We start from the raw sequence: 14,986 nt of genomic DNA on the forward strand, positions 1-14,986 counted from the left end.
CTTAAAGCTGACAACACGTAAAAGCTTATATAATTTCATTTTAACATACAAGATTTGAGATTACACAAGTATATTTTTTACAATTAAATATAGATGTAAAACTCACATACCTAAGCTAAGCACGAGCTTGTTTTGCTTAGCAAAATCCACAACTTGTGGTCCCATGAGGAAGTGGAGCAGCATTTCCATGCCCAGGAGCTGGATGGAAGGGAAGAGCAGTGCTCCTGCTGTGCTGCTGTTCAGGCCCATCCTGGGTGTGCCCGGGCTCACAAACAGGAAAGGACCTGAGGGAGGGCACAGAAATCAGGGAAAAATCACAGAAATTCCAGGCAAAAGCCCCAAATTCCCCAGGAAAAGGACAAATCATGGAGTGCTTGCTGCTGGCTGGAAGGCATCTCTGACAGGCAGGTTTCTCAGATAACTGGGGTTTGTTATCACAGCCATATTTTTCTCAGTATTTTAAATATCTGTCCCAAAATTGTAAATTTTGGAATGCCAAATTTTATTTTGGCCATACAAATCTCCTGGAAGCTGTGGTTACACAACCAAGGAACACTTGTATAAATCCGCTGCTATAAAGCAGTTTCTACTGGAAATTGTCACCCGGAACACAAATTTAAGAGGTCTTGGCAAAATATTTTGACCAACTCAGCTGTGATCTCACAGAATTAAGATGAAATTTTTTTAAGAAGGGAAAACAGGAAACTCCCCAAATACAGGATCCCTGAGGCTCCTGATTACAGCACAACTGGATGGCACAAACCACGGATGCCAGGCTTCCAGAAAGGGAAGAAAAACCAGGAGTTCTTTACTGGATATTTGGATATAAAGCTCAAATAGATGTGTTTTCACATGTGGTTAAAGTATTAAAATTCCTGATGATCATCATCACTGGGCAGGGTAAGGTGGGATATTGGGAAGGAATTCCTGGCTGGGAGGATGTGCCCATCCCTGGGAGGGCCCAGGCTGGACAGGGCCTGGGATAGTGGAAGGTGTCCCTGGATGAGCTTTAAGGTCCTTTCCAACCCAAATCATCCCAAGGTTCTCCACTGTTCAGGCAGAAACTAAAAATGCTACAGAAATAAAAGGGCACATAGAAATAGCACATGCACTCACAGATGAAAAAATAAGATTTCAAACCAGAGCTCCCTTGCAACACAGAACACAATTCAGGACATTAAAACTGATCTTCAAACTTTGATTGGCACAACTTTTTAAACTTTAAATAATGACTGCAACCGCCTCACTTTCCCAATACAAATCATGCAGTGACCATGCAGAAAAATCACTGCTCTGAATAACAAGGATTTTGAATGAAAAAGAAGATGACAAAGAGAAGGAGTCTCTGCATGTGAAATGGAGCTGGAAATTCCCACAGGTGGATGTTTCAGTACCTGATTTCTGCCCAGGGGGTGCTGAGCCCAGGCTGGGGTTGTTTGGCCGTGAGGGCGTTCCTGGGAATGCAGCAGCAGGATCCACACTCAGGGTGCTTTGGATTAATGGCACACAAACCTGCAAAGGGATCCCAGCAACAGCTACAGCACGTGCAAGCCATGAAAAGCTCATCTCACCAGCACAGGCTGGGCTGCTGCTCACAAAGCAGAGTTTCTGGGCATTTAGAATGAATTAGAAATGTCTAATCAAACAAAAATTCCTGGTGGATGCAGGATATTTTAATAAGCCTAAGAAAATACTTTCCCCTCCCTTTACTCCCATCTTGAAGATTAATTTAAGGAAATCCAGGTGTTGAATAGAAACAGGTCCATTCCACTTGCAGTGTGACTAGAAATGAAACACCTGCATCATTTTTCTATCTTCCTAAATATTTATGGTCTTGTCACCAGTATTCCTATGGCAGCTTTTTCCAAGCCCACACTCCCTTGGTGAATGGAGACAAGAGCCTTTATTTAACACATTTATAGCCCATGACTGCACTCAGGGCAGGTTTTCAGAGATGCTCTCAGGACATTCCCACAGACTCTCCAACGTTTTGGGGCTGTGAGTCCCAAATATCCCTTCTACACAGTCTGTAAGTCACACACGAGGACAAACTGGTTCCTTGAGGGAGTTTGATTTCAGTAACAAAGCAGAGAGGGACGAAGCAGGAACATTTTCCAGAGCTCAGAGGAGCCTGGGCTGCACAGGGATCAGGATTCTTGGCACCTGTGTTACCTGTTCAAAGTTGGAGGGCAGGTGAGGTCCCAGTCTCATCAGCAAGTACCACCACACCTCCAGCTTGGTCAGGGCCAGAGCCTCTGTCCTCACGTGGATGGAGCTCAGGGGCTGCATCAGCAGTTTCAGCCTCTTAGCACTGCACAGGATGTCTGGGAGACCCAAAAAGTGCATTTTCAACAATTCACATTATTGAATCACAGCTCAGCAAAATTCGATTAAACCATTACGTTTTTATCCCAGTATCTTTTAGCTTCAAATTCAATTAACAGCAATTTGCAAAACTCAACCACACCAACCTTTCAGAGTCTCTTACTGCTCTAATTATTGCTTAAAGAAACTCTGTAAAAATCAAGTATTTCTTTTCAATACAAAGACTGAAATTTAATTTTCTGCATTCCAACCTGACCCCACTGGAGGGGGGAGGCTGGACTCAACCTGACCCACTTTGGGATTCTGTGATAAACAGAAGAAATTCCCTTTTGCTTGCTCTGTTAGGTCCCATCTGCTCCAGGGACAGGAAAACCAAACACTGAGTTTTCCCTTCACAACACAGAGAAGCACAGTCAAGGTAAAAAACATTGTATTTTAACACAAGGTACATGAAAAACTTGTCCAGATTCAAGTTACACCTTTAAAACAACTTTTTGCTTAAACACCTCTGGAATCTTGAAGTGTTGCCTTCCTCCAGTTAAGCTATACCATCCAAAATAAAATATACAGAATGTTTTATTCTCTGTTTCACTACTGTTTGGATCATTTATAGCACTACAAAACACAATTTACTAGCTTTATTCTATTTCTAGCATTCACAGCAGAACAACTAGGATAGAACAAATGATCAAACTATCACCTTGCCTCAAAAAGAAAAGAAAACAAGGAAAAAAGCAACAAAAATTTGAATTTTAGCTATGCATACAATGAATTTTCCTGCACCATTACGTGGCTATCCAGTGGTACAAAAATAATGCATTGACCACTGACAGATTATTTTTCCAGTTATGTATTATCAAATATTATGTATTTACATATTAAAGTCTATATTCCAGTACGTATATTCTTCCAGTTGTGTATGACTCATATTTAAACAAATCAGGCTAAATATTTATTTTTTTAAACTTACCTGGATTTAGAGCAAAATTATCAATGAGGCTTTTCCAAGCAATGAAGGCAATTTTCTTCACCACAGGGGAGCCGCTGCGGAAGCCCAGCTCCTCCAGCTGCAGCAGGGAGTTGATGAAGCTGCCACTGCGATGCAGAGTCTGGGCAGCAAGAAATTCACAATTAAACAGATTTCTGCTGCTCAAAGCTCCTTTTTCTAAAGTTTTACTCATTTTCTGCTTACCTTTCCAAGCAATCTGACAAACAGGGGCCACAGTTTTAACACGAAGGTCTCGTTTTTGGAAGAAAAGAGTTTCTGAAGTTCGGAAATTAATTTCTGCAGACAGAAAGAAACAGGATTTCTACAAGAAATGGGATTTTAAATATTGTAAAAATTACACGCTCATACCAATGTCTGGGGACACAACCAAAAGACCAGAGCTGAGATTATGCAAATATATTTTTACAGTTATATAAATATATATATATATTTAAACTCATATACCTAAACAAAGCACGAGTGTGTTTTCCTTAGTAAAATCCACAACTTGTGGTGCCATGAGGAAGTGGAACAGCATTTCTGATGTTTCTACATCAGAAGGATTTCACTCTGTACCACACGGCATTTGCTACCACCTGATTCTCTTTTTAGCTGAAATTTGTGGCTCTTATTCTGACAGTGGCAACCAACAAAGCAAAATCAGTGTCTTCAAATAGTTGCATTTCCTCCAACTCCAAAATCAAAACACGCCCTGACCCACCTTGTTTGGGTAGATTTTTCAGCAAAATAAAGCAAAATAAATGAGCCAAGTAAGGCCAGTCCTGGAAGTGAAGGGGAACATGAAAATCTTCATCAAAGACACCCAGGGGCTGCTGCTGCCCAGGATGGGGACTCTGAAAGGGCGTGGAAAATGCTGAGCATCCTCTGCTTTCCTGCCTCCCTCAGGCCTCCAAATTCTGCCTCCCATCCACTTAGTTGCTGGGTACTTTTTGGCAGTGGTCCTGTGTTTACATTTCCTTTTTTTTTCCCCCCACTGAAACCACTGGCATCAAGAAGTTGCTGTCAATGCACAGGAAATGAAATGAATGCTCCCCAACAGCTGCTGCTGAGCAGAGGCCCAGCACTGTCACTCACTGTGGTCATCAGGTGCTCGGTGACAGCTGCCACCTCCTGCTGCTTCTGCAGGAGCAGTGGCATCCCCATCTCCAGGGCAGTGGCACCTCTTAACTGCACTTTGTGAGCTGAGTGGACAACCAGAGGGATGATCAGCTTTGCCCACCTCACAGCCTCTTCTCCCATCTGGGCTGGAGCTTGCTCCATTAAGCTGGATCCACAAAAAAAAAAAAAAACCAAAACGCCAAAAAAACAGGGATTACAGATCACCAAAAGCAGCTCAAGTTATCTTTGTATCACCAATAAATGCTCTAATTCAATCCAGGATTTATAGAAAACCATCCCAAATTTTTAAAATTGATCGTATTAGAAGTGCAAAGTTCAAGTGTTATTTCAGATAAACTTCTCCAAAACACAACAGCCTGACTTGAGAGCTGTGCTTTCTTTTTTAGCACAGCAATTTGGGCACAGGAGCTGAGAGCCTGACAGGAATGCACAGTGCCCAAGGAAAGTTTGGCCATGAACCATCCCTGGGAGCTCCCAGGAGCCCAGGCACTCCCACACAGCTGGGAAGAACTCCCAGCAGCTTCTGGAAAAATCCCAAGCCGGGTTTGGACAGGCTCCATGAACACTGGCCTGGTCAGAGCTCTGAGTTTATCCTCCTAGGCCCAAACTATTAGAGCACAGCATGACAAAATTCCACACATTTCCACCATCCCACCCGCACCAAAAAACATGCAGAAATGGGAATATCTGGCATGTATTCAAACTAGCCTGAATCTAGAAATCCTGGAATTTTGTCAAGTCCCCCTTTTCCCCAGGAAAGTCAAATCCCTATCCCTACAGTTTATGGAGAACTGCTGCACTAAAGTTCTGCCTTTCAAGTCATTTTATTAAAGTCAGAGGACAAGAACTGTTTGAAATGGATTTGCAGCTCAAAAGTTTAAGAGAAAACTTAAAAAGAAATAAAAATAAAAGCTCAATGTATTTACTAAAACAGAAATTAAATTAGCACTAAGTAAAGATAAAATGTGACTACTTCAGTTCTGCTGACCAGAACAACGTGCTCACAGTGATGGTCCTAAAAAGTCACTTTTGGAATTAGACAGGAATTCCAACAGTGTTATGGGAAACATTGCACTAAAATGTGTTGCCAAGGGGATATTTCTAAATAAGATATTTTTAAATAAACCCCCAAATAACAGCAGAGAATTTCTCAAGCAGGCAGGTTCTGGAAACAAAATGTAAGAACATGACTTAGGAAGCACAGGTGAGAAGTTGGAAATAATTCCTGAAGAGTCATTAAAAATGAAAGCAATATTGACTAAATTCTGCAGCAGAATGATGACACAATTATTAAGGTAATATTTTAATGAATTCTAATACACAAAACAAGTGGTGCACAGCCCAGCAGCTCCCCAGTTCAGCCCTGGGCACAATTCCATGGAATATCCCCTGGTCAGCTGGGATCAGCTGTGTCCCCATGTCCTTGACTCAGAGCAAACTCTGCTCAGCAATAATTAAAACACCCCTGGTGTTATCAACACCATTCCCACCCCAAATCCCACCCACAGCTCTCAGCAACCACCTCCAGCCCAGTCAAAACCAGGGCAACACTGGAGGAAAAGGATCCCTAACAGAAGAAACAACTCAAGGAGCTTTAGAGGTTTTTTCTTTAGCAATTTAGGGCCACTTGGGTTTTGTATGCAGTTTCTCCCCCTAAATGAAGGATGGCAATGGAATATTGCAGAGCACTCACCGGATAATGACATTCAGTGCTTCATATTCAACCACAACTGACTGCACTTCTCCTTTAGTCAGGATTGTTTCCAGGGTGGAGAGAATATTGGATACCTGAGCAAAGAACAGAACAGCACAGTGAGCACCTGGATACAAATCATTCCAGGAGGAGCTGGAATTGTGGCATTTCATTCTCCAGGATTGGGTTTGGATCACACCAGGTCTCCTTTTAAACTGGAATATTCCTAACTTTTCTCCCCTGTGATATTTTGTTGCTTTCTGTGAAATGTGAATGAAAAATGAGAACTTTACAAATAAATTTTGAATTGCAGAATGAAAAGCATACCATCTCTGCAACTCCTTTGTAAAGTTATTAGTGTTGGACACGTGGAGATCATTCTCTTTCAAAGGACACGTGTGCTTTTGAGAACTTCTTATCTTTTTTCATTCTTTTTTACTAGTTCTGATATGTATAGAGTTTTACAATAGGTTTATGTGTATTTATTCTGTTGATTTTGTGTTACAACATGTAATTAGTCTTTGTACAGAGAAATTTCTATTTTTTTTTTTTTTTAATTTTTTGTAGACTGAGCTTTGGCTTGTTTCTGTTTTAGAGTTCAAGGGGCTTTTTTTATCTTTTTAGCTTGGAAAGGGGCCTCTCTTATTTCTTTAATTTGGAGATCTGTATTTTTTTCTTTGGTTGAGGTAGTTTTATAAGCACAGTAGAACTGCTAGACTAAACAGCATATTTTACTTATGTTAGCAAGAGATTATTAATTTAAAATGGCACATTTTACTGAAATCTAAATGGATTTTTACTTTGTTGGATTTTTACTCTGTTTCCTCTGATAGAACTGCTCCCATTGCAACTTTCCCCTCAAAAGCTCAATAATTTCTGGCTCAGGTTTTTCATGAACTAATACTCTGCAGTGGTCCTATATTTAAAATTTATATTTTGTATTTCCTTTTATCCCTCCATTAAAACCACTGGCATCAAGATGTTGCTGTCAATGCACAGGAGATGAAATTAAGATTTAGATCAGATCTGATGGGAAATAACCTTTGGATTCAAAAGCTACTGAGTGGAGAGTGACGAAGGATTTGCCTCCTCTCCCTAGGAAAGGACAGCACCCAAATGAGAAATGCAAACTCACTTTTGTTTATAACAATTTCTGAAATGAGAAATGTGAGAAATGAGGCCAGCAAAGGGACAGTGAAGGGACTCACCTCCTTTTTGACAATTTCTGGAGGAAATGCCTGCTTGGAGATGACCCAAAGTGCCCGAGTGCGAGTGTTCTTGTCTGAGGATTTCACAGCCACGCTGTTCACTGCTGCCAGCAAGTCCTGCATTTCAGAGCCTGAAAGCAGAGCACACAAAATCCTCCTCACCACATCCCAGGTCATTCTGCTCACTTAACTTTGTCCAGAGCCCATTCAGATGCAAGTCACAATAATTTAGTGCCTTAAACAACACTTTGGAAAAGTTTCTCTCCTACTGAAGTAGCCAAAAAACTAAAAAATGTGTTAATATACAAATACTAATAATGCAGGGCATCTGTATTACCTTTGTAAGAATCCATAAAATTACAGGACAGCTTTAGTTAAATACACCTGAGCTAAAGATTAATTATTTAATTATTCAAAACTTCTTGGATTTTAAGTGAATTTAGCAGCACTTTGATATAAATAAATTTATTTTAGAGCCTACAAGAGGTTCTTGTTATTAAAGGTGGTAAAATTGTAGCTCATTACATAAAAATTAATAAGGTTAATATAAGACTTGGATCCAATTAAGAACACACATGGAGCAATCATGTGTTCCTTTAAAATTCAAGGGTAAAAAGTCTGATTTATTGCAAATCTGCACTTTGTGGGTGAACGATCTCACAATCAGAGAAATGGAAGGACATTTTCACTCCTCTCCCCCAGTCAAAAGTACACCCAAAGGTACAGGAGCTGCTTGTCCTCCCTCTCTTTTCAACTCCCCATTGTTTTCAGGGCTTTGTGATTTCTGGAGCCTGACATTCTGTAATAAAATTGTCATTTATCAACTGGTTAGAAAAAAGGAGTTATGAATGAGAGGAAAGAAAGATACCACACAGATATTATGAGAAATGCCTTTTCTCACAGGAAATTTGGGGAAATTTTGCACAAGAGGAAAGCAGAAGACACTGAAGAAATACAGAAGAACCAAAAGAACCAATTTCAAACAGGAAAAATGCCCTCTCCCCTGATTTCAAAAACCTGGGGTCTTATCTTGAGGCAAAGCCTCAAGTTCTCAAAACCAAAACCTTTTGTGAAAGGGATTTAGCACTTTTTAGGAATGCAGGTCATAAAATTTTGGATTAATTAGCAATAGTCTGGGCTGGACTAGATGACCTTTAATGGTCTCTTCCAACTCAAAGCACTCCATGGTTTGATGGAACAAAGAAATCTCCAAGAAAAAGCAGGAAAATGTTGAAAAGCTCTACTGTGCACCCCTAAAGCCTACAAACAGGTTCTTCACTCTTTTCCCACCAGAATATCTTTTTTTGAACACTAATTCCACACAACTAATTACTAATTGCTACCAAAGCATTTAATGAAACTAAAGTTAGTAAAATAGAATTAGTGTAACAGCATGAAAAATCATCACCATACACTTGTGTACAAGATGTAATTAATGAACTGATGACACTGCTCATATTACAGACAAAACCTGGCCAAAATTAAAACCTAAAGAGCCCTGATGTATATATTTAGTCACAGTTTGATTGCTTACCAGATAATTCAGCTGTGTTGTTTGAATGAAAAGTGCAGAAGCCCAAGGCCTGCAATGCTGCATTACTGAGCTCCAAGTTTGGACTGGAAATGTGTGCCTAGGGGGGAAAAAAAAGCCCAAATCCACAGAATGTCAGGTTAGAAAAGTAGCTGGGAAATATTGAGTTTACTGTCTGAATATCAACACTGCTGGCAAGCTGGAAAAAGCAAACATCAGGTGAAAATTCCACCCAGGCAGGAAGCCCTCCCTGAATTCTGTTCACAGCAAATCAATAAAACAATCTGAGGTGCTGAAGGCATTTTTGCTCTCTGTAATAAAAGCATCTTTAATGAAATAAATCCCAAACATCCCAAGTTTTTCACTTTGGTTGCGTATGTTATGTTCTCTCACTTGACTCTCCAATTGTTTTTAGGCCTCTAAAACAGAAGGAAAAAACGGCTCAGAACAACCTTTACATTACTCCTTAAAAATCCTTGACATTTTCTGCATATTCTGAATTCTGAATGGTTTCTAAGGCAGCCACACTATCTCTCCTGGCTGGAAGATTAGATTTGACTGTGGTATGCTGCCTGAACACATCCAACACCCAGCATTTTGGCTTTTTCTGCAGTAATTCCTCATTACAAGATCTGTTTTGTCAAAAAAACACCTTTCCTGCTCTACCACTACCCTGCATTCATATTAAAGTCTGGATTCATGACTCAGAGGTTTTTTCCCAACCTTAATGATTCTGTGACTCTATAAACGAGCTGAAATTTGAGTCTTTCTATGCCCACTGACCCTACCCACTGAAATATCTTTGTTCCCTGAAGTGTAGGAGAACTGAATGGAACAACCATACCTTGAACACTTTGCAGAGTTGAGGGAAGTGTTTCCTGAAATCTGCAGTGAATGCTTTGCCTCCTTCACCACTCAAGCGACTGCAAGGAGCAGGAGGGAAAACAAACAATATTTACAGATTCAAGACATTGTACCTGACTTAACTTTCAACTTCTGACACAGAGCAGCGTATTTTCCTGAAGGAAATCGACAAATCAAAGCAAAAGTGCCAGCACAGGGTCTGACCCAGCAGCAAAATCCTGTGTTATAGTACAAAGTGAGCAATGACTCATTTTCTGCCCCAAGAACACTCAGAAAAACATTAACGGCTTTCATTTTTTCGTCAGCTCCTATAAAAACATTACAATTTAGCATGCAAACTTTAAATGGCTTGCTGCAAATTAGAAAAACGGGTGCTGAAAAAGTACTTTCCTCAGGAGCAGCTCAGAATGCAGGAAAATCCTGGTCTGAGAAGCAGCAAGGATGATTTTGGACATACGTGAGGAACATCACTGCAGAAAACTGCAATTATCCCATAAAATGTTAATCATCAGCTTCTCACAGCAAAACCCAAACCGTGCTGAGTCCAGGGACAACCTGAGGAACCTGTGCTGAATACTTACATCAGGAGGGGTTTTTTTTGCTGTCAGTTATTTCTAAAAAACCTGTAAAATCTGGTATGTGAGTACCACAGTGTTAAATTCACTGCAGAGCCAAAGGGAGACACTGAGAGAGAGAGATCGTGCCTTTGCACGTGATAATATCGGAAAGATGCAGGGAAAGGCACACCCTCCTGGGGAAGAAGCATCTTCCAGAAAGAAATGCAACGAAAACAAGGCAAAACCCGAGAATCGCCAACTAAAAACTTCACCCTTCCAATCCTAAATCCGCAGGGCTTTGACATGACAAGAAAATTGTTGTTAAGTTATTATTTATTCGCACACCTCTGAGGATGCCCCAGGAAGCCAAGGGGACAGGGAGGCTCTGGGATGCGCAGAGCCTGCGGGGATGCGCTCCTTCCTCCCTCCTCTTCCTCCCCTCGCTCCTCCCTTCCTCCCGTCCCTCCCCCCAGCCCCGCATGTCTCCCCGCGGCCACGCCGGCCGCAGCCCTGCCTCCCTGCTCCCAGGGCAGCACACCCCCGCTGCCATCGCCCTCCCGCCTCCCTGCTCCCAGCCAGGGCAGCACGTCCCCGCTGCCATCGCCCTCCCGCCTCCCTCGCTCCCCAGCCCGGCCCGAGCCCTCAGGCCGCCCGCTCCCTCCTCCGGCAGCGTGCGCGTCCCCCCGCGCCCACCTGACGACGGTGAGGTGCGCGTCCGTCAGCTCTCCCGGCGGCGCGGCGGGGTCCTGCAGGGTGTGGAGCAGCGGGCCGAGGCTGGAGCCGGCGGCGGGGTCGGGCTGGGGATCGGGATGGGGGCCGGGAGCGCTCATGGCGATGGCGACGCCGCCTCCTCCTCCTCCTCCTCCTCCTCCCCCCAGCGCGGCCGCCCCTCACTCAGCGCCGCGCGCCTCCCGCGCTAAGATGGCGGCGGCGCGCGCGGGCGGCGCGCGGGGCCTCCGGCCAATGGCAGCGCGGCCCGGGGGGTTCCCGCGCGCCCGCCCCTCGCCGCTGATTGGCGGAGGCGCGGCGGGAAGGGCGGGGCGCGCGGGGGGGCGGGGCCGGCCGGCTCTGAGGGCGCTCGGTGGGAGCGGGCCTGCCGCGCATCCCGGGATCGGAGAATAACGGCGGAAAAAGGGAGAAAAATCCATGTCCGCCGCCTTACCCTGCCCGAGCGTCCCACCCCGAGCACCCCTGAGAGCTCTGGCGGCCTCGGGGCCGCGAGCGTTCCGCGGAGAGCCTGGTCAGTGCCAGAGCACGCTCTGCTGGAAAAACTAATTTCCTAATTTCCCTAATTTCCGACCCGAACGTGTCCTGGCGCAGCTCCGGCCGCTCCTCGTGACGAGGTCGGAGCTGTAGGTCAGCTCAGGTCAGGTCAAATCCCTAATTAATGACTGGAAATGAACTCCAGCTCCGTAGCCGGAATCCCTTGAGCCCCTCTCTGGTGAAATAGGAAATTCCCGGCCCTGGCAGCGAACCCAAAGGGTTGGAAAGCCCTGCAGGGATCTGTGTTTCCCTGTGCCAGCAGAGATGCCCATTAGGAATGGCTGTCCTGGGTTTCTTCCCCAAAAAATATCCCGTGGGGATTCCAGGTGTTCCCTGGTTCTCATCCCTATCCATCCAAGACCTGTCGCTTCCCAGTTAAAGAAAACAACAACAAAAACCCCACCCCGAGGTCATAAATAAAAATGTTAACATTCTCCCCATGTTTTTCCTTATTCTCTTCCCTATGGACAAGCCCTGGTGCTGGGAAATGGGAATGCTGTGGTACAACAGGCGCTGTGAACACAAGGTGGCAGGATTAAAAAGCACATTTTAAATACACTTACAATCCCAGGAATGTGGGGATGTGAAACTCGTTTCATGGAGCACGAGTGAAGTGTCGGAAATAACCAGGAGAGGAGCAATGTTGTTCTCCAGTACAGCCAGGAAACAGGATTATATTCCCAGCGAGATGACAATAAGAGCTCAGAAATGAAATAAATTTAAACCGTCGAGAATCGGAAGAAATAAAGCAAAAACGGGGCTGATTAGATCTTAAGATCATCCTTGTACAAAACTGGGGATTTTTGATGGAATTTCGAATAAGTTGGAGACAGAACCTCTGAGTTTTTTAGATGGTGTGATTTATTTTTTTTATATTTTCAACAGGCAGGAAAGGTGAGTTGGGCTCACATCTTCACTGCACGGCTCAGAAAGTCACAAGACCTTTAGTTATAAGATCTTTTAAAAATTTATTGCCCAATAAAACACTGCCAATGAGGATATTTATAGTTTTGAATTAAATATTTTGTCTTACGGACTTGTGTGTCAGCTTTGTTAGCCAATTATGCTGTGACACACAAGCCTACAGTGCTGCTTTCTGAACTCCTTGTTACCTCTGGAACTACTTTTATTTTTTCTGTATCTTAAACTCTAAACCTCTAAACTTTGCCTTTCCTAACTTAATACATCTCTGCATTAAACCATAAATCCACATTCTCACTCCTAGCACTTAAGTTTGGAAGCCTTTTCCAAGGTCTCAGCTCAAATCCTGGGTTTAATTCTAACCTTTGCCTTACAATTCTGAGAATTCCCTGCATTTTGGATTCCAGCACAAAACCATTCCTGATGAATTCAGAGGATGAGGAATACAAATGCTCCAAACAAAATGGAATTCACAGGAAAATTCACAGTGGGCATTAGATTTCAGCAGAGCTGGAGTCAAGAAAACTCTCAGAAACAAAACTCATTTACTCCTTTAAATTAATAATGGTTGCAAGAAACAAAAATAACTCACTGCAAACTTGGAGGGATAAGACCAGAGGTAGCTTTAATGCTGCTTCAGGTAAAAACATTTGGAGAAGGATTTAAATTCAGCAATTTCAATTAGAACAGTCATAAAGGATTTTAAATTCAGCAATTTCAGCTTGAAGAGTTTTAAAAGATTTAAATTCAGCAATTTCAACTTGAATAGTCATAAAGGATTTTAAATTCAGCAATTTCAAATAGAACAGTCATAAAGGATTTTAAATTCAGCAATTTCAACTTGAATAGTCATAAAGGATTTTAAATTCAGCAATTTCAGCTTGAACAGTCGTAAAGGATTTAAATTCAGCAATTTCAAATAGAATAGTCTTAAATGACTTAAATTCAGCAATTTCAACTAGAACAGTCTTAATGGATTTTAAATTCAGCAATTTCAACTAGAAGAGTCATAAAGGATTTTAAATTCAGCAATTTCAGCTAGAACAGTTTTAAAGGATTTTAAATCCAGTAATTTCAACTAGAATAATTTTAAATTATTTAAATTCAGCAATTTCAACTAGAACAGTCTTAAACCCGTGTAAACAAGGTCCAGCACCTCAGTGCTGTCTTCTGACCGTGCTCGGTGAGAAGTTCCTCCTGCTGCTTCCTCTCACCACTTTTATTCTCTTTACCAAGTCATTCCTTTCATTCTTTTGAAAGGACTTCATGCTCTGGATGAGGAAACCCTGACACAACCCATGGATCTGCCAAGAAAATCAAAGTATGGATCCAGCTGATCCTGTGCTCTTCCCAATTTTCTTCACCTGGTGCCTGCCAGGCCATCCACAAGATGGATTTTTGTGTCTTAAAAATGAGCTTACACTGAAGGCCTTTCCAGTTCAAGAAAATCAGTTAATTAAAAACAAAAAATAATAATAATGCATAGAGAATAGTGGAAATAAAGCAACGGTCTAAAAAAATAAATATGTGGAAATCCAGGGAAATAAAGAGAGCGTAAATTTAAAAACTATTGTGACAGTCACACAAAAAGTTGGTTCAAGTGGTGCAAGAAATTAAGAGAAGGAGCAGTTAACATAGAAAGAAATAATTTTAAATATTTGTTAGCAATGAATTTTACACTCGTATTCTAAAAATAACCCTTGTAAGTATATTTTATAATTTATTCCCTAGTGTATTTCTTACTGAAACAGCGCACAACCAAAAACACAGACGGAGAAATGAAAAAAAAAAAAACCAAAAAAGAGACAAAACAAAAATCTGCAAAAATTCTGGATTGAGTTCAGCCTGAACCACGTTGTGTGCGTGTGGGAACTCCAAATGTCCCTCAGACATTTTTAGAGGTTCCAGGCCTTGGTCAAAGCATTTGAGACCCTGGCACAGCTGGAAACAGCTGGGATTTTGGGTTTGAACCATGGGATGAGTTACCAGCTTTGAAGGTGGAACAAGCAGTCACAAAGGGTTAGATGGGATAGTAAAAGTAGTTACAAAACAGAGGGGAAATTTTAGTGTTGTACAGGGGGTTTTAGCACCTGTCCAGGGGGGTTTTACTTTGTACCTGGGGGTCAGAAGTTCTAAGATGGAGGAAAGTGGGCTGACCCTGTTCTTCCTCCTTCTTCTTCCTCACCTCCATGTTCTTGGTGATGTTGGCACTTATGGATTGGTTTAGAGTAGAAAAGCACTTTGTAATACATGTAGTGGGTATTGAGGGAAAACTATAAACACGTAATATGTAATATATCATAGAAAATAAAGCAGCAGCCCTGGGTGGGAAGAGAAGAAGACACAGACAGGGAGGATGTCAGTGTGTGTACCTCTACCCAGGCCGCAGACCAAGACAACCCTTTCGATAACTCACAATAACCTCCTCAAGACCCAACAGCACATCCACGCGGATTTCCTCTGCAACCACGTCTTGGAGGAGGAATTCCACCAACA

At 42.4% G+C, this 14,986-nt stretch overlaps 1 protein-coding gene across 3 annotated transcripts in view; it reads right to left on the reverse strand.

The window, feature by feature from the left end:
* RIF1 (replication timing regulatory factor 1) overlaps positions 1 to 11,226 on the reverse strand; it is a 30,063-nt gene extending 18,837 nt beyond the window's left edge. For all 3 annotated transcript variants that reach the window (XM_077784886.1, XM_077784887.1, XM_077784885.1), the window contains exons 1-11: positions 11,000 to 11,226; positions 9,730 to 9,808; positions 8,889 to 8,985; positions 7,355 to 7,485; positions 6,147 to 6,241; positions 4,409 to 4,598; positions 3,518 to 3,610; positions 3,296 to 3,434; positions 2,173 to 2,324; positions 1,395 to 1,512; positions 111 to 284 (exon numbers count right to left, since the gene is read on the reverse strand). In XM_077784886.1, the coding sequence (XP_077641012.1) occupies positions 111 to 284; positions 1,395 to 1,512; positions 2,173 to 2,324; positions 3,296 to 3,434; positions 3,518 to 3,610; positions 4,409 to 4,598; positions 6,147 to 6,241; positions 7,355 to 7,485; positions 8,889 to 8,985; positions 9,730 to 9,808; positions 11,000 to 11,136 (1,405 nt within the window). In that variant the 5' untranslated portion in view covers positions 11,137 to 11,226. The remainder of the gene's footprint in view (positions 1 to 110; positions 285 to 1,394; positions 1,513 to 2,172; positions 2,325 to 3,295; positions 3,435 to 3,517; positions 3,611 to 4,408; positions 4,599 to 6,146; positions 6,242 to 7,354; positions 7,486 to 8,888; positions 8,986 to 9,729; positions 9,809 to 10,999) is intronic.
* Between the last annotated feature and the right edge of the window lie 3,760 nt (positions 11,227 to 14,986).

Source organism: Lonchura striata, chromosome 8, assembly GCF_046129695.1.
Source record: "Lonchura striata isolate bLonStr1 chromosome 8, bLonStr1.mat, whole genome shotgun sequence".
Lineage (NCBI taxonomy): Eukaryota > Metazoa > Chordata > Aves > Passeriformes > Estrildidae > Lonchura > Lonchura striata.